The sequence below is a fragment of the Thermobia domestica genome, chromosome 8 (assembly GCF_964235325.1).
Source record: "Thermobia domestica chromosome 8, izTheDome1.hap1.1, whole genome shotgun sequence".
Classification (NCBI taxonomy): Eukaryota; Metazoa; Arthropoda; class Insecta; order Zygentoma; family Lepismatidae; genus Thermobia; species Thermobia domestica.
This window is the reverse complement of record NC_137461.1, coordinates 94343817-94369008: the sequence shown is the minus strand read 5'-3', so window position 1 is coordinate 94369008 and position 25192 is coordinate 94343817. Positions and strand designations below refer to the sequence as shown.

Here is a 25192-nt window from a genome sequence, read left to right as displayed (position 1 = left end):
TGGACCCAAGAAGAATAGGAATCTTGGATAGCGAAAACTTCATAATGAGGAATTGCATAATTTATACCTTTTATGTTACATTATTAGGGTCATTAAATCTAAGAGGCTCAGCTGGACTGGTCATGTAGCCATAACGAACGAAAGTAGAACGCTTTCAAAATTTTAACTGGAAACCTAAGCGGAAGAAGACCTAGGCGAGATTGGAGAATAATTCTAAGATGAATCTCTAGGAACTCTAGGAACAGAACTAGGAATACAAATTAGGAACTAGATTCAGTTAGTTAAGGATAGATCAGTGGGAACTTTTGTGAATGCGGAATTGAGCCTTTGGGTTCCATAAGCCGCGGAATTAGTTGGTTCTATAACAACAATGATGGTATCATCCATAAATAATTCGTTTCTGTAAATAAAACCGTGAACTACATTCTACGAGTAAGTTTTGAAGCGTTTGCTACAACGCATCCGACATGTTCGATTAGCTTCACAGGACTGGACAGTGGATGTTGCTGTATGATAACGCACCTGCGCACTATACGATTCGTATACGCCAATTCTTGGCTCAGCGAGGTGCGTGTGTTCTGGCTTATCTACCATGCTCCTCTCATCTTGCGCGTGTAGATTTCTTTTTCTATTTCTCCCCCCAGAAAGAGGCTTATGAAAAGCGCACGGTTTGCGGATGAGTCTGTCATCCAACAATGTGTGACAGCAATTCTGTCCTAAAAAGGGGCTTCTGTTGATAATTTTCAGCTTTATGTGCGTTGTCAATAGTGTGTCGTTGCAGATGAAAATTATTTTTAAGTCTAATAAGATAATTTGTTTGTACGAGGTAATTCTTTTGCTCGATTTTTTTTTTTTTTTCTGTTTTCTGATACCATTCGGAGGCACGACTACTCAATGATAGAGCTCTTACCTCCGATTCGACCCCCGGCCATAACTCTTGTTGGGTTCCTAGTTCGACCCTGGCCAAGTAAGTTTGTGGTGGACAGAATTGTATTCCGTGGGTTTTGACGGAGTACTCCAGCTTCCTCCTACATAATCATTCTAGTAATTATTTCATCATCACTCATTTGCCTTTATCACCCGTCTCCCTTAGCCTAAAAAGTATAATCGAAGAACGTTAACCTAAGGGATTTCATTTCATCTTTGATACCATTAACCGAACTTTTTAAGTATACCTTCTGTGTCATGTATATTAATATACTCCTTAAGTCATTAAAATGTTCTTTCGTGAAATCATCTTGTATTAAATTTAAATTCTTTAAATCACGTGTTTTCATTAAGAGGTATAGTAGAAATTAAATCTAAGGCTAAAGCGTTCGGATATAATATAAAATTGTTGCTTTTTTTTTTTATTTTCAGGTCAAAACTTGGAAGATATGGACATTTCGGTTCATTGTGATATTAATATATTCGATTGGTTAATGAGATGGGTAAAGAAAGACATACCAGGGGAATGTAGTCCAACTATAGGTAACGAAAATAGCGTTTACTGGTATTTTTTGTATGTAAAGGTGTGCAATACCTCATTTAGTACATACATGGAAATCCGACTGTTTGTATTATATATGTGGTTTTAATTTTTTTTTTCTTTTGTGCTCAAATAGGTACAAATTCTGAAAAGAAGACACCCCACTAGTAGAAATCTAATTTGATGCATAGGCCTACATGTTTTGGCCGTAAATTGTTACTGATACGAAAAGGACAATTGGAACAGTAACGTTATCTGATTCTGCAATTTCACCACTCGCTGTACTTTGTTACCACTCAATACTTGAACTTTTTTTTTTTTTTTTCACCAGCAAGTTAGAATAATTCCTTAGTAGAAATTGTTTTAAATGGTGTGTTTGAGAATTTGGTGCCTCACATATTCTGGAGACAACAATTTTTTGCTAATTCTGAAGAAGAAAGGGAAAAAATATAATACAGAATAAAGTGATATAATAGACAATACTTGTAATTTAATGGAATTAATGTATTTGAGGTTCAGGGTAAATTAGCAACTGTAAAATGTATAGTGAATTTATTTGAATTGATTTTAATGCATCCAGGAACATAAAGATCAGAACTACTGGCAGGTAAAAACTTGGAATAGTAACGTCAAAATAAATAAATATATAACTACTACTACTAATAATAATAATAAATAACCTGAGCGCCAGACTCGTATTTTCAATCGCTGTGGAAACCTAGAGCCCGGAAATTTTCCTGGATCCTAGTGCTTATATTTTGGAACGTGATATTGGTTTAGTCTTCGGAAGAAAGAAAAATGAAAAGTGAGAGAGAGTGAGAAAAGATAAGGACTAAAATAAGAATATTGAAAAATTCCGTAATATTTTGTTTCAGTGCAGTAATTTCGTTCTCCTAAACTGCTTTACATATATCAAGTTTTCCAAGCATATAAAGTGATCCATGATTTACTTTCAGCTCGGACTTTGTGATGAACAATACACCGTGTACATGGGTTTTCTCGAGGTTTTCTGTTTCCTCACTTTTGTCATTTCATTCATGATAACCATCACCGTCTCCTGCAGTCTTGATGCATAATCGTGGGATGTGAAACTAGAGATTTCATTCTAATAGGTTCACCTCCGACTTTGTTCCTCTATTGCAACCGGAAGTGGTAGATATCGACTATCACTTCCGATTCTAATATTGAAGGTGTTTCCCGAAGAGCGAAAACGGTAATAGGAAGCTACAAATGTGTATATGATATGAATTCAGGATCACAAAAAGATCTCAGCTCTTTTTCCTTCTACTGAAACCGAAAGTACTAAAAATTAGCACAATTTCTAGTTTCAATCTTGATTCTTATATTAGTTTAAATGTAAGAGATATCGAAAAACTATTTTTGATCTGGATTCAGTGTCAGAAAAACAGATTCCTTGTCCTATTCAAACCAGAAATTATAGAAACGAAATTCATCATACTCCTGTCGATCCCTTATAATACAATTGCTTCTAAAACAATATCCTAACCAACTTCATATTGTCTGTTTAACTATCTTGAGAACTATGATTTTTTTCTTCCGTTTAGGATTGAGTTATTTATTGCCAACTATCTCAAACCGGTATGATATATTATTCTGTATTTTTTTCTTTTTATTTAGAGTTTTATTCTAATTGAAAAGCTATGCAATTAAAAATTTCTACCATGGGAATGATGATATTGTTATTTTTTTCAGACACAACAAATGTTATACCTCTTCTTGTGTCAGCTGCCTTTTTAAAAATGGATCCTCTCCTAAACGATTGTTTAAAGTACTGTCATACTAATATGAACGATGTTCTTAAAGTTTCAACGAACTTAAGTTGCTTAAGCGACGATGTTCTTACGAGGTATGTTCAATTTACCTTGTTATTGTTCTATTTATATACTTAATATTACGGTATATCCGTAGGCATAAATTAGAAGATAAATATTAGTCCGTGATCTTCAATCTAGAAGCATAATTCATGAGGTATAGTGTTAGTTTCTCTGATACAGTTCAAACAGGCCCGTATCACTCAACACTAGGTCAAGGGGACCGAGATAACTTTTGGGAGAATTAACTTATATTCACGACTGCTTTGTTTTTAAACATTTAGTTATCTAAAGAAACAAAAGTTTCAGGGTAACTGAAAATAGTAGCTGGGAGGCCTGAACCCCACCCTCTAGCGGGCATGACTCCCAGTTTCATGCAGCCTTATAAAATTATAACTTAGTGCCTTTTCATACACAGCTACTAAAGTGGTGGCACAGAGTGGCGTGAATAGTGTGAAAAGAAATATGAATCAAGCAACTGATAGCAGACACCGACGACACCTTTCTTATTCTTTTTTTTATCTTTCATCTCACGCCTACATTATTGTTCGTGTGATGGTGTTGCTAGGACACACAACAAATAGTAGAACATGACATTGGTTCTTGTCTTAGAATATTACTATTCTTATTAGTGTCGGTGTGGTCGGTGATAGAGTGTGACCTATGATTCGATTTCCCTGTAGGGTATATACAATTCCCGAACCGCTTCCTTCGTTCCCCAATCCTTTCTTTCTTCCCTCTCCTCGGATAGTGTGATCGCCGAGGGACGTCATCCCTCATACGTGACAGGCTAACATGGTCATAGATGCCGAAAGCCCCGAAATCTAATTCCTAATGTTCTTTACTTGTGTGCTTCTTATTAATATACTTCCTTTGTCATCTTCTTCAGTGTTTCTTATTCTCGTTCTTAAATAAATTGGTCTCAAATAGTCATTGCTTCATCAAGTAATGAATCCATATATAAGGAGTCTGTAATGCAATATTTATATTTCTTTTCAATTTTGGGGTGTATCTCCATCGTCATAATATCTTCCATGTACACTTAATATATGTAATAACGTATATGTCTGTCTGTCATCAGATTTTCAAACAGAAAGAAGGCACCTAGAGCTTACAAATTTCGTATAGATCTTCACGAAATTTAATCCCTTACAACACTTTTTTTTATATGGATTTTTGACTCGAAGGAGGATTGAGGGGGGGGGGGGGATCATACGTTCTGAAGGTTCAAAAAATATAAAGTATTTCAGAAATTCTTCAAGTTAGACAACCCACATTACTCTACTTCAAGATCGACAACCCGCTACTCTACTGTGTTGCAGATCGCATATTGTTCATTGTATGCTAATGGGCACTTCTGTTTTACATACCTAGGTATATTTAAAGTAGTATTGACTATACTCGTGAAATGTGTATATACTTTTTTATATTATTTTGTTTTATTTTTATTTTTTTCAGGCTTGCGAAATTGTTTACCAATAGAGAAGTGGAACATTTGATAGATAAAAAAGACCGAATCCAAACTAAACTCTACTGCAAGCTTATTGTTTCTCTGTGTGACTCGGATCCTGATCCAAAACGTGGCCATCACGCAACAATGGCTTCGGTATATAAATGTTGCGAATGTGATCAATTATTAGCGAAGGAGCAGGGACCTTACATTCCATGCAAGCCAAAGAATATGATGTTGGACAGAGTAGGAAACGTTTGTAGTGTTCACACAAGGTTTGTATTAGTTCAAAAATGTGCAGCCTTTTTGTCTTTAAAAGTAGTATATATGTTGATGTAGACATTCACAGTGGTTTAGTCTTTAAGGCGTTCATCTGCTACTTGGATGACCTGAGTTCAGAGAGAAGTATTTAAGCTAAGAAGAAATAGACAAAGGCACTAATTAGTGATTTCGAAGTTAGTGAGCGTCAGGTACAGGGGGATACTGTGAAGGGAGGAAAGAATCCTGAGTTAATGGCTTTGTCTATTTCTTCTTAACTTAAATACTTCTCTCACTGTATCCTACCTGTGACAGATCCTATGAGTATTGTTACGGAATACAGTGGCGAAGCGTACTATGAGGCTCTGAGGCCGGGCCTACCCTATATTTTCTTTACCTTTGTTTTTTATAAAATGAAGTCAATACTTCAACATTTCGATTTTTTCGGTAACAAAATAGTATTTTGGAAACACTTGAAGACCCTTCCGCCTGAGCCTCACCAGTTCGCTAGACAGGCTTACGGGCTATGCTGCTTAGGGAGCGAAGCTATTATCGCTGGGAATTGCACGCGTTGTTGGGAAGGTGCGAAGGCTCGCCTCTGGGAGTTTAGTTTTAGCGTTGAAGGAATCTTTCAATGTTAACATGTTATAAAATGATTTCCTTAACACAAAGTAAGAAGTTTTTGTGTGCAATTATGTTTCCAGTAGTGATAATTTGTTTAATTAATTTTTGTGTATATACTCTCAGGAGTTATTGAGAGTAGCTGTTTTTTCCCTACATGGGGCCTGGATCATAATAGCTTATAGAATATGTCTGATCTGTATATAAATTTACCAAACGCTACCGTACACGATAAATATTTCTCTGTAGTTCTAGTTGAATTTTCCATTTTATAGAATCAGTGGGGTATTTACGATTTTGTTTCAGGGGACTTTGCGTGTTTCGGAAGAGGCTTTGCTAACTTTATTCCTGGAAATGTGAAAATTTTGAAATATATATATATATATATATATATATATATAAATAACAATAAAAAGTTGCGATAAAATTTCGGTGAGTGCTTAAGCCCGGAAGCCACCCCCTTAAATATGTCACTGCATAGAATACAATATTAAATATCTTGCGTTGATTCAAATGAAGTTCACCTTGAGCAATATCGTTTCTAGTGAAGTCATTATCACGTGATACATTAGTTAAATGCAGTATTGTACTTACTTTAAAGTGGGAAATGCAAGTAAGAAACGCTTATCCAAGAAATTTGACAGTTAACTGTAAGAATGTACTTGCTTTTTCTCTCCCTCCATTTTCAAATATGTAGGAGACGAAAACAGCAAGTGAGGAGGAAATTCCCCTCATCCTTCCTGCAAATCCCAGACAGAAGAAAATATGAACTGCACTTCAAAATATTTGTAGTGTAGCTAAATGGGAATATTCCATTAATACACATTGCATGTTTTCCTCCATGTAAATATTTGTTTACTACTACTACTACTACTACTACTACTACTACTACTACTACTACTACTACTACTACTACTACTACTACTACTACTACTACTACTACTACTACTACTACTACTACTACTACTACTACTACTACTACTACTACTACTACTACTACTACTACTACTACTACTACTACTACTACTACTACTACTACTACTACTACTACTACTACTACTACTACTACTACTACTACTACTACTACTACTACTACTACTACTACTACTACTACTATACTACTACTACTACTACTACTACTACTACTACTACTACTACTACTACTACTACTACTACTACTACTACTTACTAATAATAATAATAATAATAATAATAATAATAATAATATACTACTTTTCGTCTACTTTTGCTTATATAAATATTCATTCTTTCTTGCTAAGTTAAACATCAACAAAAAACTGCTAGCTATATATACATGCACATAAATTTAACTCTAAACAGTGTTAGAAATACAGCTAAGAAAGTTCTTTAATATAAATATATTTGGTAGTTTCTTTTGTTTAACTCAATAAGGAAAATATAATTCTGACTATAATTTTAGACATTTTATGATACATTAAATGTTATTTGTGTTAGTTCATCGGGCCTACCCTACTTGTGGGATTACGCTTCGCCACTGGGAATGTAGATCGAAAATTAACACAGTGTTAGAAAATAACTATTAAAACTAGGTTGAGATCACCTTAAACTTACTTAGTCTTCCTGTTCTACCTTCACGGTGTCGAGGTTTCCTGCTGTGCTAGGTCTTTGTTGTTTTTTCATTTACCCCTTCTTTCCTCAGCGATCCTTAACGTTTTCATTCCATTTTATCCTTGGCCTACTAGTGGGTTTTGCCTCCCATATTTTTCGCACTAGCCTGTTGTTCTTCATTGTTGATACAGGTTCTAACCATTGTATGTGTGCATTTTCTCCGTAGGTTTTAAGAGCTGCTACTTGTAGTGAATTTTCAATGGTTGTGTTATGTTTAATGTATATCTTTCGTAGCTGGTTGTATGTTAGGGTGGGTGCGAAGGTTGATTTGTACGTAGCTTTTTTTTTCTTTCTCTTTCTTTCTTTTTTGCCTATGGTTCTGTGGCTAACCAGACTACGTGGTCAAAAGAAACTTTGCTGTTGTTGTACTATGGTAAGTTTCAATCCTTGTTAAACACTGGATAACAAATTTTAACTTTTTACATGCTTCGGAAAAGCACAGTACATTTTCTTATGCAAATGAGGATGCTGAATACGAAAATGACAATAAAAATGTTGAATTGGTTCGAGTTTAAGTATAATCAACAGAAATGTTTGTTATGTAGTGTCGACACTTTTAGATTCGTGAATTTTATATTTGACCTTTCATTTAAGTAATCATTGCTTCAATTTTGTTCATCCGAGTATAGTGGTTAATATATCATTCGCTTCAGAATAAACCAAACTTGAAAATGGTATTATGTGCACGTATACATAATGTATAAGATGAGGGAAATTTAAGATGAAATTGGGAATTTCCCGTCCAAAAATTCCCTTTTTCAAATGTAGCACCCCCTGGTACGGCCCCGGCTAAAGGTACCCAAATATAATATACCTTTAAAACTACTGTAGTTTATACGTAATACATGTGCCAAATTTCATTGTAATATCTACAATAGTTATGAGGGAAAAATATTTCTCCGTTCTGCTAGACAATACCAAATTTCATATAGGGAAATGTGAGATACAAAATAAAAAGAATCCAAACAATATTGTTTATTCGAGTATCACGATTTATACGTCATTCTCTTCAGAGTAAAACAGTCTTTCAAATGGTACCATGAGAATGTATGAGAGAAAATGGAAAATTGGGGGTAAAATTGGGAATTTTCCGTCCAAAAAATCCTTTTCTTCAAATGTAGCACCACATGGAGTGCCTCGGGAAACTCGCACAGCCAAAATTGTAGCTGCAATGTCCAAGACGGGACACTAGGGCTCGAGAAAGTTCAAAAATGGAACGTCAGTATATTACGGACATGATGAGAAAATGCACGTTTTTCTTTAAACCAGGTACTGTTCCAGGAGAACCTGATGTGTTCATGCAGATACGCAGGAATTCATTTCGGGAGGGATCCTAAGCTTTTCGGAGGATCCAGATACAATTTGAGGCTAAATTATATTAAAATTTGTAAAATTGCACCTGAAATTAATCCTCACCTAAATTAAATTTATAAACAAGTCGGAATTTTGGTGGCTCAAGACCCGCAGGACTCACCCCCTGCGTACATCCCTGAGGATAGCAATGAAACTAACCGTCAAACATTGGAAGTTTATTGAAATAAGCAGACAGCTCCTGTTGGCACGAACCCTTAATTTGTCCACCGTGCCACATGCGGTGATAACGTATTTCTTCGAAATCCGAACCAGTCTTCAAAAACTAATTTCATATTCGTTATCAGCACCCTAAAATTACAGTGCCCGAGAATTATCTTGGCAGTGACGTAGACACCGCTATTGCTCAAATGCAGTCCCACTGGTTAAAACAGACGCTTCGTTCAATTCAACGTCCAATCCCAGGAAAGAGAAAATGCGAGAACACAAATACCAACTTAACAGCAAGCAGTGTTCTCTACAACAGGAAAGCGAAAGCAAATTAACAGAAATGGGAGATTAATTTCTGACAAATATACTTGTTACCTTTGTATAACGATAACTGCAGTTCGAGAAGACGTAAATGCTATATTTTTTGCTTTTCAATTTATATAACTTAAGAATATGATTATTTTATATTTGAAATTTATATTATAAGTATGTGGAAAATAATTTTAAATGATAGCCACTTAGTTTTTATTCTGTTCTAACAACATTCAGATTTCAACATGCTACAAACTTCCGTTCTGTTGAAGATAGACACAAACATGCAGTGGACGAAATGGAAAGGGAAGTTCAAAGTTTATTTTAAAGAAAGCCCCATGTTTTTACCTATCACAGTTCTTGAATTAGAGGATGATATGTGAACGTGTTTCTTGCGCGCGGAAACAGAGCGTGGGGGTTGTGAATGTAGCTTCGAAAATTCTAATATTTACCGATAGGGCACAGGAACAGCGCTTCCAGGAAAAACACACACACACACACAAAAAAAAAAAAAAAAAGTGAAACGAAATGAACTGGAAAGCGCGTGTTTTCTTTGTGTAGGGCTATACAGTGTGTAGTGACTGGTAAGAGTTGTGAATCCTTTTGTTTTGTTCTCGTGTTTGAAATTTTGTGTATAAGAATGGGTGATAGTGCCGTAACGAAAGGCAAGCCGTTGCATAGTGATGCAAGAGACATTGTTTTTAATGTTTACAACTTTTTTGCATCAAACAATAATAAATCTGATAGTGTGCGTGAAACCTCCCGAGCAACATGTGTCAGTGAGAGATCCGTGTGGCGAATTGTGAAAGAGAAGGAGAAAAGTCTAAATACAGGACAACCCGTCGTGACACCCGGTAAAGCAAGACCAAATACCCAGAAAAGGCAAACAAATTTAGATTCTTTCGACGAAGCAGTAGTTCGTAGAACAATTCACAATATGTATGCTGAAGGCATTGCCGTGACCGTAAATAAATTATTGTATGAACTTAAGAAAGGGCATAACTTCAAGGGTTCTGATTGGGCATTACGACAAATACTGCGCAAGTTGGGTTTTAGGTTTAAAAAACATTCTATTGGAAATAGAAATCTGCTTCTTGAAAGAAGCGATATTGTCGTTTGGCGACATAAATATATACGCGAAGTGAGGAGGTTGCGCGTAAACGAACCTCAAAGACAATTTGTGTACTTGGATGAAAGTTTCGTTCATACGCATCATACTGTACCGAAAGTCTCGTTAGACTCGGAGGGCTATGGAGGGTTACGAGTTCCGACTGGAAAAGGTCCTCGGTTCATTCTCGTTCATGCCGGTAGTGAAAACGGGTTTGTAGAAGGTGCAAAGCTGGTCTTTTTCTCTAAATCAAGTGCTGGAGATTATCGTGGTGACATGAATGGCGATAAATTTTTTTCGTGGTTTCAAGAGCAACTCATTCCAAACTTACCAGAAAACTCAGTGATCATTCTTGACAATGCTCCATTTCACAACAAACAAATTGAAAAAGTTCCAACTTCCAATAGTAGAAAATCAGAAATGTTGTCCTGGTTATCGGCTCATAATGTACCCCATAGTCCGGATTTCTTGAAAGCTGAACTTTATGAATTGATAAAGAAAAACAAACCTCAACATGTAAAATATGTTATTGATGAAATTGCAACAAGCAAAGGACATAAAGTAATAAGACTACCGCCATACCATGCTGACCTTAACCCTATTGAATTAATATGGGCAAACGTGAAGAAATACATCGCTGTCAATAACAAAACTTTTACCAAACAAAGTGTAGAGAAGCTTATTGAAGAAGCTTTCAAACAAGTAACGAAAGAAGACTGGAGGAAGGCTGTTGAAAACTCGCGAAAATGGGAACAGTTTTACTGGGAAAAGGACTGTCTTATGGATGAACGGATTGACAATTTAATTGTGAGTGTTGGAAGCCATTCAGAATCCGATAGTTCTGTAACAGACAGTGATCGGGAAGACGGGCCTGAAATTTATAGCGACGATTCAGACGACATCGGTTGCTCACCAATGATAGACTAAAGGTAAGAGTAAATTATTTCTACTTGTATTGTTGTGATTTATTGTGTACATTTTAAAATATTCTGATAATTGTTAGTGTAATATTATTTTTTTCTTTCTTTGTCATAACAATGCACATATATACTAGAATTATACAAATCAATTGTTATCTAAATTCTCCCATAGTTTGCTAACAGCATATTATTACACTGCAGTTTCGACGTGACGTACGAAGCGTTCAGTGAGCTTTCTAAGTACTATTTGTGAGTAGCGTAAGTTGGTAGCCTTGCAACTGAGAGCGCTGACGTCACTGCCAAGATAATTCTCGGGCACTGTAGTAAGAATTGGTTACTTTTATCTCCGAAGCATTTTCACTGTTGACCAGTGAAATTATGGAATAATGTTCTGGGGAGCTTCCTATTTTAGTGTTACTACTTTTCGTCTACAGAAAAAGGCAATAAGATTTATTTTTAATCTATCACCAAGAGCCTCATGCAAAAGGGTCTTTCAGTCAAATAAAATTTTAACTGTACCTTGCCTATACATATACAAAAGTATCATATATGTAAAGAGAAATGAAACTAGTTTTCTTCATGTTGACGATGTATATTCATACAACTCAGCATACCAAAACTATGCGTGCACCAAAAGAAATATCCTTCCTATATCCGCTAAATTGTATAATAAGCTCCCGAATTATTAGAAAGATATCAAAAGCATACTGAAATTCAAAAATGAACTGTTCAATTTTTTATGTAACAAAATGTATTATGACATTAACGAATATTTGGGTGATAATTTGTAAATTAATGTAATATCAATTATATTCAAATATCTTCATATTATTTGACAAGTCGTATGAACTGGTCTTTGATCGATAATGTACGAAATGGATGAATAAAAGAATGAATGAAACTTTTCTTTAAAGACCCGTAGAGTTTTACTGCTGACCGTTTTTTTTTTTTTTTTTTTTTTTTTTTTTTTTTTTTTTTTTTTTTTTTACAGCCTTGACTATTTTTCCCATTTTTGTTTATTATTGATCCCAAATATTTAAATTGATGAACCTGTTCTAACTGTTGTTCTTCGCAAATGATAGTGTAATCCTTTGCTTTCGTACTAACGACATGCCTTTTTGTTTTCTCATGCTGATTTTCAGGTTTCATTTCTCTAGTTCATTTTTCCGAATGTAAAGGTTATGCTGCGAGGCATTTTCGTCCTTCCCTATTATTATCTCTTGTATATACCGGTTTCATTTTCCAGTTCCCGATATTATACTTTTTTGTTTTTGTAAGGCATTCTTTAACTAGATCGTCCATAAGAATTATAAACAGGTGTTGGAGACAATACATCTCCCTGTGGTGCCTCAGATGTTGTCATGAATTCTTTAGACCATGAATTGCATGTACTTACATAATTTCAACAGATCTTAAACATACTTTTAATTCCCGCTATTAAATTCTCGTTCGATTTCTTATCTCCAAGGTCTCCTATAGGTGTTTTCTTGAGACTTTGACAGACCTTTTTCCAGATCGAGAAAGCACAGGTTAATTTCTTGTTTGTAGTCTATGATTTTCCCTGCTAGTTGTCTTTATCTTATTTACTTCTCTTTGGAAGGAATCCGCATTGTGCTTTTTCTAGTTTGGTTGCTGTGTCCTTTCTAAGTCTCATTCCTAGGATGCTGGAATATATTCTGTATGCTGTGCTGTAAATGTCTCTATGGTTCTGTCACTCTGGGTTGTCTCCTATCTTGAAGATGGAGATAATTACTGCTATTTCCCAATCCTTTGGTATTTGTTTGTGTTTTCCCGCTAGTTGTAGTACATGTAACACGAACTGTCGAGAATCACATATACTTCTATCATTTATCATTTCCAAATTGTATCTTTCGTATAGCTTCGTTCAGTCCGGCTATTGTGATGCTTTTTTCCGCTGTTTCAGCATCTCTTAAATTACTTTCCTCCTCTTCAGTTACATCATCGTTTTCTTTGCTTCCTAATATGTCTGAGAAACATTCTTTCCTTATGTTGCTAATAGCATTCCGTTCGATCCCTTTGATAAATTTCAGTGGACTTTCTATGCTTCTTTCTTTAAGTTTCTAAACATTTTGTAAAATAGTTTTCGATTCCCTTGGCTGTTTTTTTTTTCTTTCTTCCATAAAAGTGCAAAATTCTTCCCATTCATTATTCTTTGTTGTGTTCACTGCATTTTTCGCAGCTTGTCTTTGAATTTTGTACTCTTCATATTAACTAGTTATGCGAGGTATACTTTCCATAGTGTTTTCTTTTTCTCCGTTTCTTCTTCACTTCATCTGTCTACTATTGTTTTCTCCATCTAACTGTTACCTTTTCTCCACGTGCAGTCTTGGCATGCTTATTATATTGTTTCTTCTTTTAGTTCATACGTTTTTTATTCTTTCGTTCGAGTTTCTTCCTCTTCTCCAGTTATTATGAGTTTTGTTTTCTGGTATTTCTGCAATTTAATCAGAACTACTAAGTAATGGTTGCTGCCAGTTTCTGATACTCTTTTGACTTTTTGAGTCCCTAACATATTTCAGTCTATTCTCTTTAACTATTATATATAATCAATTATGGATCTTCGTTCTTACTGGAATATTTTCTGCAATGACTCGTAGAAGCTGTCTTTTACTTTTGTTCTTTCATCTTCGCTTAGAACTTATATTATTTTGTTTGTTGTTGATTTATCTTCTTTGTCTTCACTATCATGCAATGCGGCAGGACCACTAAAGTGTGAAAAGTGAATTGAGTTGAGTAAGTTTTTAATAAAGTATCTAGTAGAGAATGCCAGTACCAACTATTAATATTGCTGACATTATATGTTAGATTGATTACACTTTTGTAATTTTTAGAGGTATAACTAGAAATTATGCAAAAGCGTACATAGTAACACTATTTGAAAGGCATTTACCGTTGTAAACTGAGCTTTTAGGACAGATGAACGTTAATTAGAATAATGTCTGCTAAACATCAGTAATGGCACTTGCAAAAGAAAAGTAAAAGCTAAGAAAGAAGAGTGAGAAAAGAAGTTAGTAAAAAATAATCCCAGTTTCAAGAAAACAATTTCCCCTCCTTCTTGGGAAAATGAAGATGCCAGACGAAGTGTAATGTTCGAGGATGGTAATTCCATATCGAAAACAAATACACAGATAGGTAAGATAGTTAGATATGAAACATCGGCTTGCGATATGACACTTACACCTGAAATCAGTCCTAGTGGAAGTGCTAATCTCAGCTCCGCCAATTGATGTGACAGTCTTTCCCGAAATAAGTGAAAGTGTTAATGCCGGTAGTAGTGTGTCGGTTTCGGAAACTGATGTGACAGTCCTTCCTAAAGAAACTGACGTAAGTAGCCATGTGCCTGTTCCGGAAAATTCAAAATATGAAAACGACAACTGTGAGAACTAAGAAATCTGAGGAAATAAAGTAGAACAGGTGACTAGCTTTTGGTAGCTAGCTAATATTAGTAACGAAGAAATATGAACAGAAGTTGAAAAATAGGTGCATGAAGAGTTACAAAAAAGACTCATTAAATATAGGACCGTACAAAGCAGCAACATGGAGATTACATCAAGATAATGAAAAAGACTAGTGTTTTTGGAAATTCGTTCAGAAATCTGGAAAAGCTTAGTTGGGCGGAACCGCTGTTAGTATTAGCAATAAAAGGGACCAACAGTAGAATTGGGGATAGTTAAAAGCAAATTAAGGGCATTGTTGTAGGAGAAATTGCATTCTGAATTACATGGTAAATGTTATAATGGAAGAAAGCTCCAATTAATGGATGGCATAAAAGCGGCTAATTTCTGACAGGACGAAGCGGCTAGCTGAGGATCATAGTGCATAGAAACTTTTAAATTTATAGCAAGTGAAATAAGTATCTATTTTTTATTTTTTTTATTTTTATTTATTTATTTATTTGTCTATCTTATCCGATATTTCACTTTTGTATTTCTTTGGAAAGTTTTTTTTCAGAGTCGACAATCCTTGTGGTTGCTGGTAGTGTTCTTGACAATTATTTTGCAAGTTTTTTTCACCAATTATCGTATTATTTACAAGGCTTAGGATTAAGGACTGAATTCTTACTTAATAGCTTGAAGAAAAATAAAACGGTAATGGTAATATAAAAGGATATTCAAGATTTTTTTCTTAGGAAATTCGTCCCTGGAAAAAGCTTTCAGAAAAAACTACGAAAGCAAAATATCAGGTAACAACAGACAATCCACCTAAAGTCAATCGTTATTTATTTCATTATCTAAGTGTATAAAACATGAAATCTAATTATAGCAAGTGACCTATGAGTAATGACAGAAAATTATAATAAATTTGATTGATAGACGTGGAAACTGAAACCCACTACCTCTTAATTCAAGTAGCTCCTCGATTACAATACGATTTTGTCATAAATTCAGTTCTACCTACAAGCGTTTTATGTTCTTGTCGTTTGCCCCTATCCTAACATATGCCATAGATCATCTAGTAGAACTAAAAATGCCTCTATAAGAGGATCAGGTTTAGTTACCAGTTAAAGACTCGTGGTTGTTTCATACAGCCCAAACATATTTGCGTAAATTCATCCGACATCGGCATTGTCTTGTGCTGCAGGTCCAATTAATAATTGTTGGTAATACTAGAGTTTCGAGGTAAGTAGTCCACTAACAAAATACCGTCCGGAAAATTGAAACCGTGACCTTCTTTGCTTATTTCAGGGTCTCGGAGTCTCGAAGTGGCACCACTCCATTGACTGATCCTTGGTTCTAGGATCGTAGATATGGAGCCAGGTTTCATCGTTTGTCATCAATCGGGGCAAAATTCCTGAATACCAACCTCAAAACGAGCCATAACTGTCTTGGATGCTTCAACTCGTTCCTTCTTCTGATCACTGTTCAGACATTTCGGCAGCCACTGCTGAAAGCTGTCCAGTATATTGCTAACAATGAGCCCAACATGCTCCTCTGAGAGGTTCAGTATATGTGCTACTTTTTGGCAGATAGCACAGATTAGTTCATAGTGCTATCAGCCAGTCGTGAAGGATTAGTTCATAGATAGCATCACCTGTTGCCAGGTCGGTTGAGGCTGGAGCGCGTTTGTTTCAATAATGAAATGGCCAGTCTTGAAACGAAGTATCCAGGTTTTGACGATGCTATAGGAAGGACACTGCCCACCAGTGTTTGTGACATCCCAGTGTGAATGTCCTTCGCAGTCTTGCACTGGAGAAACAAAGATTGCATGACGGCTTGTTACTACAAATTTGTGAAACTTGCTTGAATCCCCAACATCATTCTTTCAAACTAGAAAAAACAATAATCAGGTAAAATAAAAAAATACAAAAAATAGTGACATTAATCAGCAGAGACCTATATTTGCACCATTACACCCTAATATACTACGCTTTCATATGAACGTACACTCAAGGTTTGATGTGGACGGAAGGGGACAAAACGAGGAACTTTTTATCATTCCCCTTGTGTATTATGTGTGCTTGAAATAGTTAAGCTCGTTAAATAAAATTTAATTTCTTGAAACAATTGTTCGAATTCAAATCTTTGCATTTCATTAATAATCTTACAACAAATAATTCCGTACTTCCTTTTCAGCTATGTGTATTAAAAGAATATATATGCAGGCATGTAATTAATTCGTTAAAAAATTAACGTTGAAATAAATCTGTTAAAAGTTTTGTTAAATTTAATTGTAATCTAATTGTAATTATAAACGATTAAAAAAATTTTTTTTTTTCGAAAACCATATGAAATAAATATTCTACAAGAACATTTTTGTGGCTTATTTCTGGAACTTTACAAACTGTTCTACTGCAGAAGTGCATTAATGTAGGCTTTTCTTTTCTTTTTTTTCTTTTTTTTTCTTTTTTTTTTTTCAAAATGGCCCCATCTTGCCTTGAAGTCTGGGCAATGGACTCCCTGACTTTGTAAAGAAGAAATCACCAGTATTGAAAATTATTATACGTACTTGGCATTTGGTGTAACTTTGATACGTCATATATGTATCATTATTACTACATTTTAATATGTATATAATCTAAACATTGTTTTCTTCACAAAAAAAATTTAGAAATATATAATTTCATTGATATTTTTTTCTGAATTTTATGACGTTTTTATATTATTATTAATAATAAATTATCAGTTTTCTAATTTTTCACAATAATCTGTAAATTTTCTCATACCCTAATTTTTATCCATCAAAGTTTACATCAACTTTTACTATTCAAGACAATTCTCATTGGATAATAGTTGTTATTTCGCTATTAATTTAATCAGTTATTTTTCTTCACAGTAATTATTAATTTTAATCCTTTGAACTTTTCATTATTTTTTCCCCGGTGTAGTATGATCATGTAGTAGTATTAACTACGTTTTGATTTTTGTGAGACAAAAGCCATAAAATTTCAAGAGCAAAGTGTTGTAGGTCTTAGAAAGTACTACGGAATGAAGTGGTGAATTTTCCTTCGATGGCTTAGAGGTAAGAAATACGAGGAGGAGTCCGAAAATAAGTTTCCCCTCCCGTTTTTCCCAGGAAAGTGAACAGCAATGGGGGAAAAAAAACAGCGGTTGCACGCGCAACACACCGAGACACAAGTAGGTATCATTCGCCCGCGATTCTGCAGATGGCGCCGTTGCAACGCCTTCGCAAAGCAGAGATAAATCTCTCAGTCTAAGCCTGATAGCTATGGGGAGAACGCAAACTTACAAGATTATCCACGACATGCTTTTCTACCGGAAAGTGTCAGCATGATGGGTACCTGGACAACTGACCTCGAACCACATGGAACAAATCATGAGCGTTAGCCTGGAACATCTCGTGCGTTATCATCATGATGGCAATGACTTTCTGTTCCGGATTGTGACGGGGGATGAAGCGTGGGTCCACCACGTTACGCCCGAATCAAAGGCCGCATCGATAGAGTGGAAACATCCGTCATCACCTGTCCGCTTTCGAAGCAATGCTGAAGTCACAGAAGCAGTTCGACGCTTCTTCCTTATGCAGAACCCTGAATTTTTGAAGCTTATAGATCGGTATGACAGATGTCTCAATGTACGTGGTACTTATGTGGAAAAGATGTCAAATGCTACTTTTGGTCTTGCATCCCCACCTCTGTCTACAGTTGCCTGGGGAAACTTATTTTCAGCCTTCCCCTCGTACGTCATGATAATGGCATAACGCCATAACACTCTCATTACATATTTTTCGGTTTTAAATAATACAATATGTCCGAAATTTTAATTCCTCTATTTCAAACTACCTTTTGTATTCTAGGATAGTGTGTTCTTCTAATTTCAGTGTTTCTTTGTTTTATCGTTACTTGAAAAATATTTAAGAATCACGTAAAATTTAGTAAAAATGATGAATCTCGATGGGAAATGCGCAATTAACTGAGAAAATTGATGTAACCGAACAATCTTTATCGAAGTCTTTACCTTTTTTTACTTTTTATTCTGTGTTTGTACCGTTAGTGTACTAACACAATTTAATGTATTACTTTTTATTGTTTCAGAGATACTACATGGAATATAAATGACTATGTGAAATCCTTAAAACTGGAGCTAAAGACATGGAGACGTGTTTACTGGCGTTTATGGGGTGATTGCCATATGCTCTATTGTTCCAAGTGTTCTTTCTATTTCCCAGTCAATCATTTTGGTTGGTGCTGCTTTCACCCTCAAATGCCTCAGTTTTTTCCTATGGAAAATCAATCAAATATAACCTTACCGATTGGACGGCACGGATGCTGTGGAGCAAGAACGTACCGTTTTGAGCCTGTTGAGGAACCTATGAATGTGAGTAATTATTTTATTTATTTTTAACGAAGTCTCAGGTATACCTGTAAATTCATTTCACATAGAAAGCAATTAACAACGAGGTATAAAAAGGAATTTTGGAAATCGGTGTGAGCACTTATTCTGCAATACCACCGTAGCCTTGTCAGAACTAATGAGGAAAGCTCTGAAAATATGTAGTCAGAGATTCAAACACGTAATCTTCTGACTGCAGAACCAAGAACTGTAAATGTTTATCTTTAACTGTTCGTGAACCATACATACAGTTTAAGCATTGGCACAAATAGAGTAAGATTCACATTTGTAACTTGCTTATCCGTTATTGCGCGTTAATTAGTTCTATATAATAAATTTAGTATACAAAAAAATGTTTTGTTTGTATTAGATGATTGTGAAGGGTACCCACCTTACAAGAAACCTTGCCTTCATCACCAATGATATTGTATTATACCCCCAGCACTGTGGTGTATCGCCCGACATCGCAATTTCCACTGCAGCAAATTACGTTGGAGCACACACATAGAAATTCCATCTCATTTCTCCTCACAAATTTTCCATAGACAGTGATGGCGATGTTGTAGACGTCGTTTTAACGGTCCAAATGAGCAGAAATGAATTGAGTTGATGTCAGGACTTTTGACAGGAACGTCATGAAGGGGAATAACATGGATTCCCGTTTCCTACTTTATGTCATGATAAAACCCAAGAGGATTGGTAGATGCTTTGTCCATGTGGATCTGTAATGTATTTTCAATAGACTGAAGTTATGATGGATTGCTGGAAGTAGATAGCTTTCACCTTCACATTTTAGTGCACATTACGTACCGCCATCTTCCCTCGTAATCGCGTCCAGTGCCAATCATAATTCCTTTCGAGGAACTTTCACTGCATTAGCTGCAGAATTCGAGACGTTTCTTGCCAGAGGTGTCAAGATACCTTAATTGTCCAAATATGATTATTATGCGTGAGATAAAAGGTAGACATTATCCAATGTGACAAACCATCTTCCATTTTGGTCCTTGCTTTTTCCTGGCTCTCCTGGCCTGCCAGTCAACGAATTCGACGAAACACTTAGATTTGCCTAGTCACAATATTTTTAGTTGTTATCGTTCCGAGTGTTAAACGTTTTCGCGACACTGTTTTACTATTCGATTGCACAAAAAATGTGCTTGAAAAAGAGCCATGATATAACATTCCAAATAACAGTATATTTTCAGCGGCATTTTACTAGCACGAAAATGACATTCCATCACCTGCTAGCTGAGATAAAACACTGATGATAACATTGGTTTCATGTTGTTGGCGTAGCTTCATAGATGACATAGCGTTTGCAAATCAGTGGGATATAAACCGAACAATCTTCTATATAATTTATTGATCATTTATAGACATATTAAAGATAGTGTTGATTTAAAAAGAACCTCCAGTTCTGAGATTTACGTACAAAATTTAGAATGAGAAAGGTAATGGCCCATGTCGAAACCTCATACAATACAATAGGCGTTATTATATATAAATTAACTTTTGGAAAATTCACGTTTGAGGTATAAAATGTTGAGGCCTTTATTTCGACCTTCGCATGGTATTTGGCCTTTCTTTTAGCCATTCTTATAACTACGGTTAATAGTGCAATATTTTTCTATTTCATGTATGGGTCGAGCAGATATTTGGTGGTTTTATTTGGTCTATCTGTGAACAAAAGTTATCACGAGATCTGCATGCTATTGACAGCAGGAAAGCATTGTCGTTTTTGTTATAAATACTATTTTTGTAGCAATATCATTTTTTAGTAGCAAGGGACGGTGGAACATCACTGAACTTTGAGCTTTTATAATTAAGATGCATATTGTAATATCTATTGGCCACCCAAAAATTGAAAAATATTTATAGCAAATATAATCTGTACTTGGTACAAACTCTTCCTGTAAGTACACTGTATGAATACTGTGAGATTCAATTGTCAAAATAAATACATGTGCAAAATAAATAGAAGTATTAAATTTAGAATTGAGTAACATAACCTAAAAGTGATGAAAATGCAATTCCAAGGTTGTGCAAACATTTGTTTAAATGTAAGCGTGAAACTAATATAGTTCAACATAACACAAAACTAACAGTGTAGAGGAGTGTAATTTGGTGCTGTAATCTAAGATGAAAGATAATCTTTTCATTTTCTTTTTTTTTTTTTCTTTTTTTTTCTTAGGGGTGTCAGTACAGAGATCATATAATAACACCTAGAAACAATATTGAAGAAGCCATACTAGAAGTTGTGAATGATTACCGAGATTTTATCTTGATTCCACCTCCAGAGAGACAACATCCAAAACAACGAATAATTCGATTGATAAACTCAAAGGGTAGGTCTAGCTCAAGTTTATATGTTTATTTATTATTGTTTAAATTGTGATGTATTGAGGGAGAAGAGATTTAATTATCCTTTTGTATATCCATATGTTGTTGCCACCATAAATTAAATTAAATTCTTTAAAATATTTGATACTGTTCTTTTATCATAGTATTTTTAGTTAACTAGTTTGATCCCTTGAGCAATCCAAGTAATTTTACATACTTCTTAATTGAAAATGAAAATTTTCTTCACCTCTTATGACAGTTGTACTTGAAGCTGTTTATATACTAAAGGTTGAAAACCAGAGTGGACATCTCCATTTCTATTAAAATCTAGAAACCGATGGTTAAAAGTCCATTGACTGGTATTGGATGTACGATATTAAATTTAAAATTTTATGTATAATTTGGAGTAATTTTTTAACAATAGAAGTGCAATTGAAGATGATACCAGTTTAGAGCTTTTCAGCCTACCTCCCCTCCCCCTCCCCTGTCAAACATGTTTGTTCTGACTTCCTCTTATAAATTACTTCCACTGCAGAAGTTACGTCTTCTCTCATCTCCTAGCATGTTCGAAGGGTACTGTCTCCGAATAAATTTTTGGTAATAGGTCTTGAAAGATTGTAAATCAGAACGGAAGAGTTATTCTAGCATTCACATAGAAACGAGACAATACAATATCTGGTTATGTGCTGTTTGTACGTTATTTGTAATTGGGATAATCCTATAAAGTTCTTCCCAATTTCTAGGTGTTTTAAGTCTTTAGCTTACAATATGTGTTATATCTTAGGCTGACACCTCTCAGTTGTTATACATCAAACGTATAGATAATTATCAAAATAATAGAAACACTTGAAGTTCGAAGCACGTCAAATGTCTAGGTTGGCAACTTTCAAGCGGTGACAGTACTCGGCTGCTTGTGATTCTGTATAAGGGCATACTTTGTAGTACGTGAGGAACAGTAAACAGCAGTATGCATTGATACTATAAAATGAGCGATCTCTTTGATTTTCAGAGGACAAATTATTGGCGTTTGGTTATATGGTGCAAAACAACGAAAATGACAAGTATGTTGGGTATATTGCGAGAGGTAATATCCAAGTGATGATCTACAAAACTCACGGCAAAACCACATCGGCGAAGAGAAACAGTGATCGGAAGAGAACCCTTAGTGACAAGTCCTACCGATCATTAAAGTAAATGGTCGCTCAGAACCGTGGACTGTGATTGACAATGCCGGCTGTGGGGGGTTCTGTTTGAGTTCCTCCCACAGCCTGCATTGTCAATCACAGTCCGCCATGAGTAACATGACATGGGCGTACAGGGTCGGATTGCACAGAAGAAACTGCTGATAAGGGACCATAATGCTAATAGTACTACGAACATGCAGCATGGACCGATAATGACTGGAAATGTGAAATATGGTCGGGTGAATCATTGTTCACTTTATTTTAAACCTCAAACCGTGTTTATGTGTGGCGAACGCCCAAAGAAATATATGATCTACAGTGTCTCCGCCCAATTGTAAAACATGGCGACTGCTCTGTGATGATGTGGACCTTAATATTGTGGTTTTCTGTGGGTCCTTGCTGATGCTCACTGGTTACGTCACTATCCGTGATTATGTCGCTATTTTAGGAGACTATGTGCATCGTATTGTCCAGATGTTGTTTCCGGGCAAGGATGATAATACACCCATTCACACAGCTGGAGCTGTTGCGGAGTGGTTGGAGGAACATTAAGATGAAGTTTAATACCTCCCTTGGCCCATTCAATCCCATGACCTCAACATAAGTGAACATTTGTGGTCCGTTTTGAAGACACAAATTCGGTGCAGATCATCCCCCCCCCCCCCCTTCTTGTCTTCTCTCATAGAACTCAGTGATGCACTGTATGCGGAATGATGTAATGTTCAACTTGCTACCATTCTCGATCTCCAGAACTCCATTCCACGCCGCTTCAAAGCTGTTCTGAGGGCGAAAGATCGTCCACCGCCACATTAATCTGGTAAGTTGTATTTTTTCAGGTGTTTCTATTATTTTGATAACCATCGTTTATCCTAATATTAGTCTAACAAGACACTGGAATATTCTGAATCGCGCTAATTACTGTACATCATTTAAGAATAGTATTCTCATGATGCAGACGTAGAAGATAAAGTAAACATACTGTGTTTTTGACGAAGTCAATATCTTATTGACTTGTAATATACATGGACTCGAAATAAATATTCTTATCATTATTTATTTAAAAATGTTGAATACAAAATTGTTAGTTTTAAGTATACGAATAAAATATTTGTATAATACGTTACAGCATAACGTAATTTTTCTGTTATAGGGACTATAGAGAGTGATGTGCCACCATCAGCAGATAAGTTTTGGTGGGAATCCATCCAAGTGATTCCCCCACGAAAATCGGAGTCATTGATTTTGAAGCCTTGGGAACAGAAAAAGAAGATCGACATGAGATGTAAGATTTTACCGATAAATTGACTGTGTAGTGAATAGATGTTATGCTATAGTTTTGGTAGGAGGTGCTTTGTATTTATTTACCGTTACTTGATAATCCTATTAAAAAACGGAAAACTTCTCAGTGCGTCACGCTAATTCCTAATAATAAACAGTCACGCTAATAGGTGTCGCTACCTACGCTATTGCTTGACGCTAATATATGTTGCTAGGGTGCAGATTTAAAACTGTTGTGATGATTTAGTTACAAATTAAAAACTAAATTGTTTCAATGTAATTATCTTAAAATAGGTCAAGAGCCAGAACTATATTTAGATGTGAGTATTAATATTTGTGTGTTTCTACTGTAATATATTGTGATAATTTAATCACAACTTTAACTATATTGTATCTAATTTTAATTACTTCAAAATGAATGGTGATCATACTGAACATGAACGTGCTTTACTGTTTATTATTAGGACAAGGATCGTAGCTATATTTAGGTATGACCATGAATATTTGTATAACCACATGTTGGTTGGTGGGCAGACTAAAAAGTAAATACATTTGTCAAGTGTATACAGTTAGAGCCTTTATTTTGCACGATTTTAATATATGGTTTCAACTAATAAGTCTCGCGCTTAATAACTAGTTACAATAAGACTATAGTCTGTATGGACGTGTTGTGTTTATAAAACATAGTGACGCCTTGAACCTTACGTAACTCAATCCACAGCATTTCAGAAGTACTTATTTATTGTAATGTACACGTAAGTAAAAATTTTATTGTATTTTTTTAAGTTAAAACGTTGTTTTTAGTGTATATTTCTCTGACAGTATAACACTCTCGCGATTCCTTGATACCTATGGAAGGCAGTTTGAACTAATTTGAGCATCTATTCATACATGCTGATGCCGTACATCCGTACATCTTTAGTATGTTCTCTGATGGCGGATTGATCTTCCAACACGATAATACAACTTATCATACTGTTTCAATCGTCAAAGACTAGTTGGAAAAACGCAACCAAGAGTTCGAAGTAATTCCTTGATCTCCAGATCCCCACATCGTAACCCTATTCAAGAATACTTCAGTGGACATGTACGACGAATCGACCCTCTACTACATGCCCTACAATAGCTTCTGGATTCTTTCCACTCTACCTGGCTTCAGAATTCCAGAACCGACAATTGCATTCCAGAACCTCATTGAATCACTCCTCGCAGGGTCTGGCTGCTATCCGTGCTGAAAAAAGGAGGATGTTGCTATTAGGTTGGTGGTTCGAGTAACGAATACATTAATTATATTCTTGCTTCGGGATTCGTTTGTTCCAGCTGTGGTACAAGCTGCTTGATTTAAGACGTAGAGCACTGCTCTTAACAGGGAGAATATGACAGATTTGAGAGAGGACTAGCTAGCGTAGTGGTTAACGCACTGGTACGATAAGCCGGAGACT

General features: G+C 35.5%; 1 protein-coding gene across 5 annotated transcripts in view; it reads left to right on the top strand.

The window, feature by feature from the left end:
* LOC145693088 (SANT and BTB domain regulator of class switch recombination) overlaps positions 1 to 25192 on the top strand; it is a 75313-nt gene that overhangs the window by 34577 nt on the left and 15544 nt on the right. For all 5 annotated transcript variants that reach the window (XM_081768772.1, XM_081768773.1, XM_081768774.1 and 2 more), the window contains exons 4-9: positions 1360 to 1470; positions 3182 to 3335; positions 4759 to 5025; positions 18654 to 18936; positions 21140 to 21293; positions 23623 to 23754. In XM_081768772.1, coding sequence (XP_081624898.1) covers positions 1360 to 1470; positions 3182 to 3335; positions 4759 to 5025; positions 18654 to 18936; positions 21140 to 21293; positions 23623 to 23754 — 1101 coding nt within the window. The remainder of the gene's footprint in view (positions 1 to 1359; positions 1471 to 3181; positions 3336 to 4758; positions 5026 to 18653; positions 18937 to 21139; positions 21294 to 23622; positions 23755 to 25192) is intronic.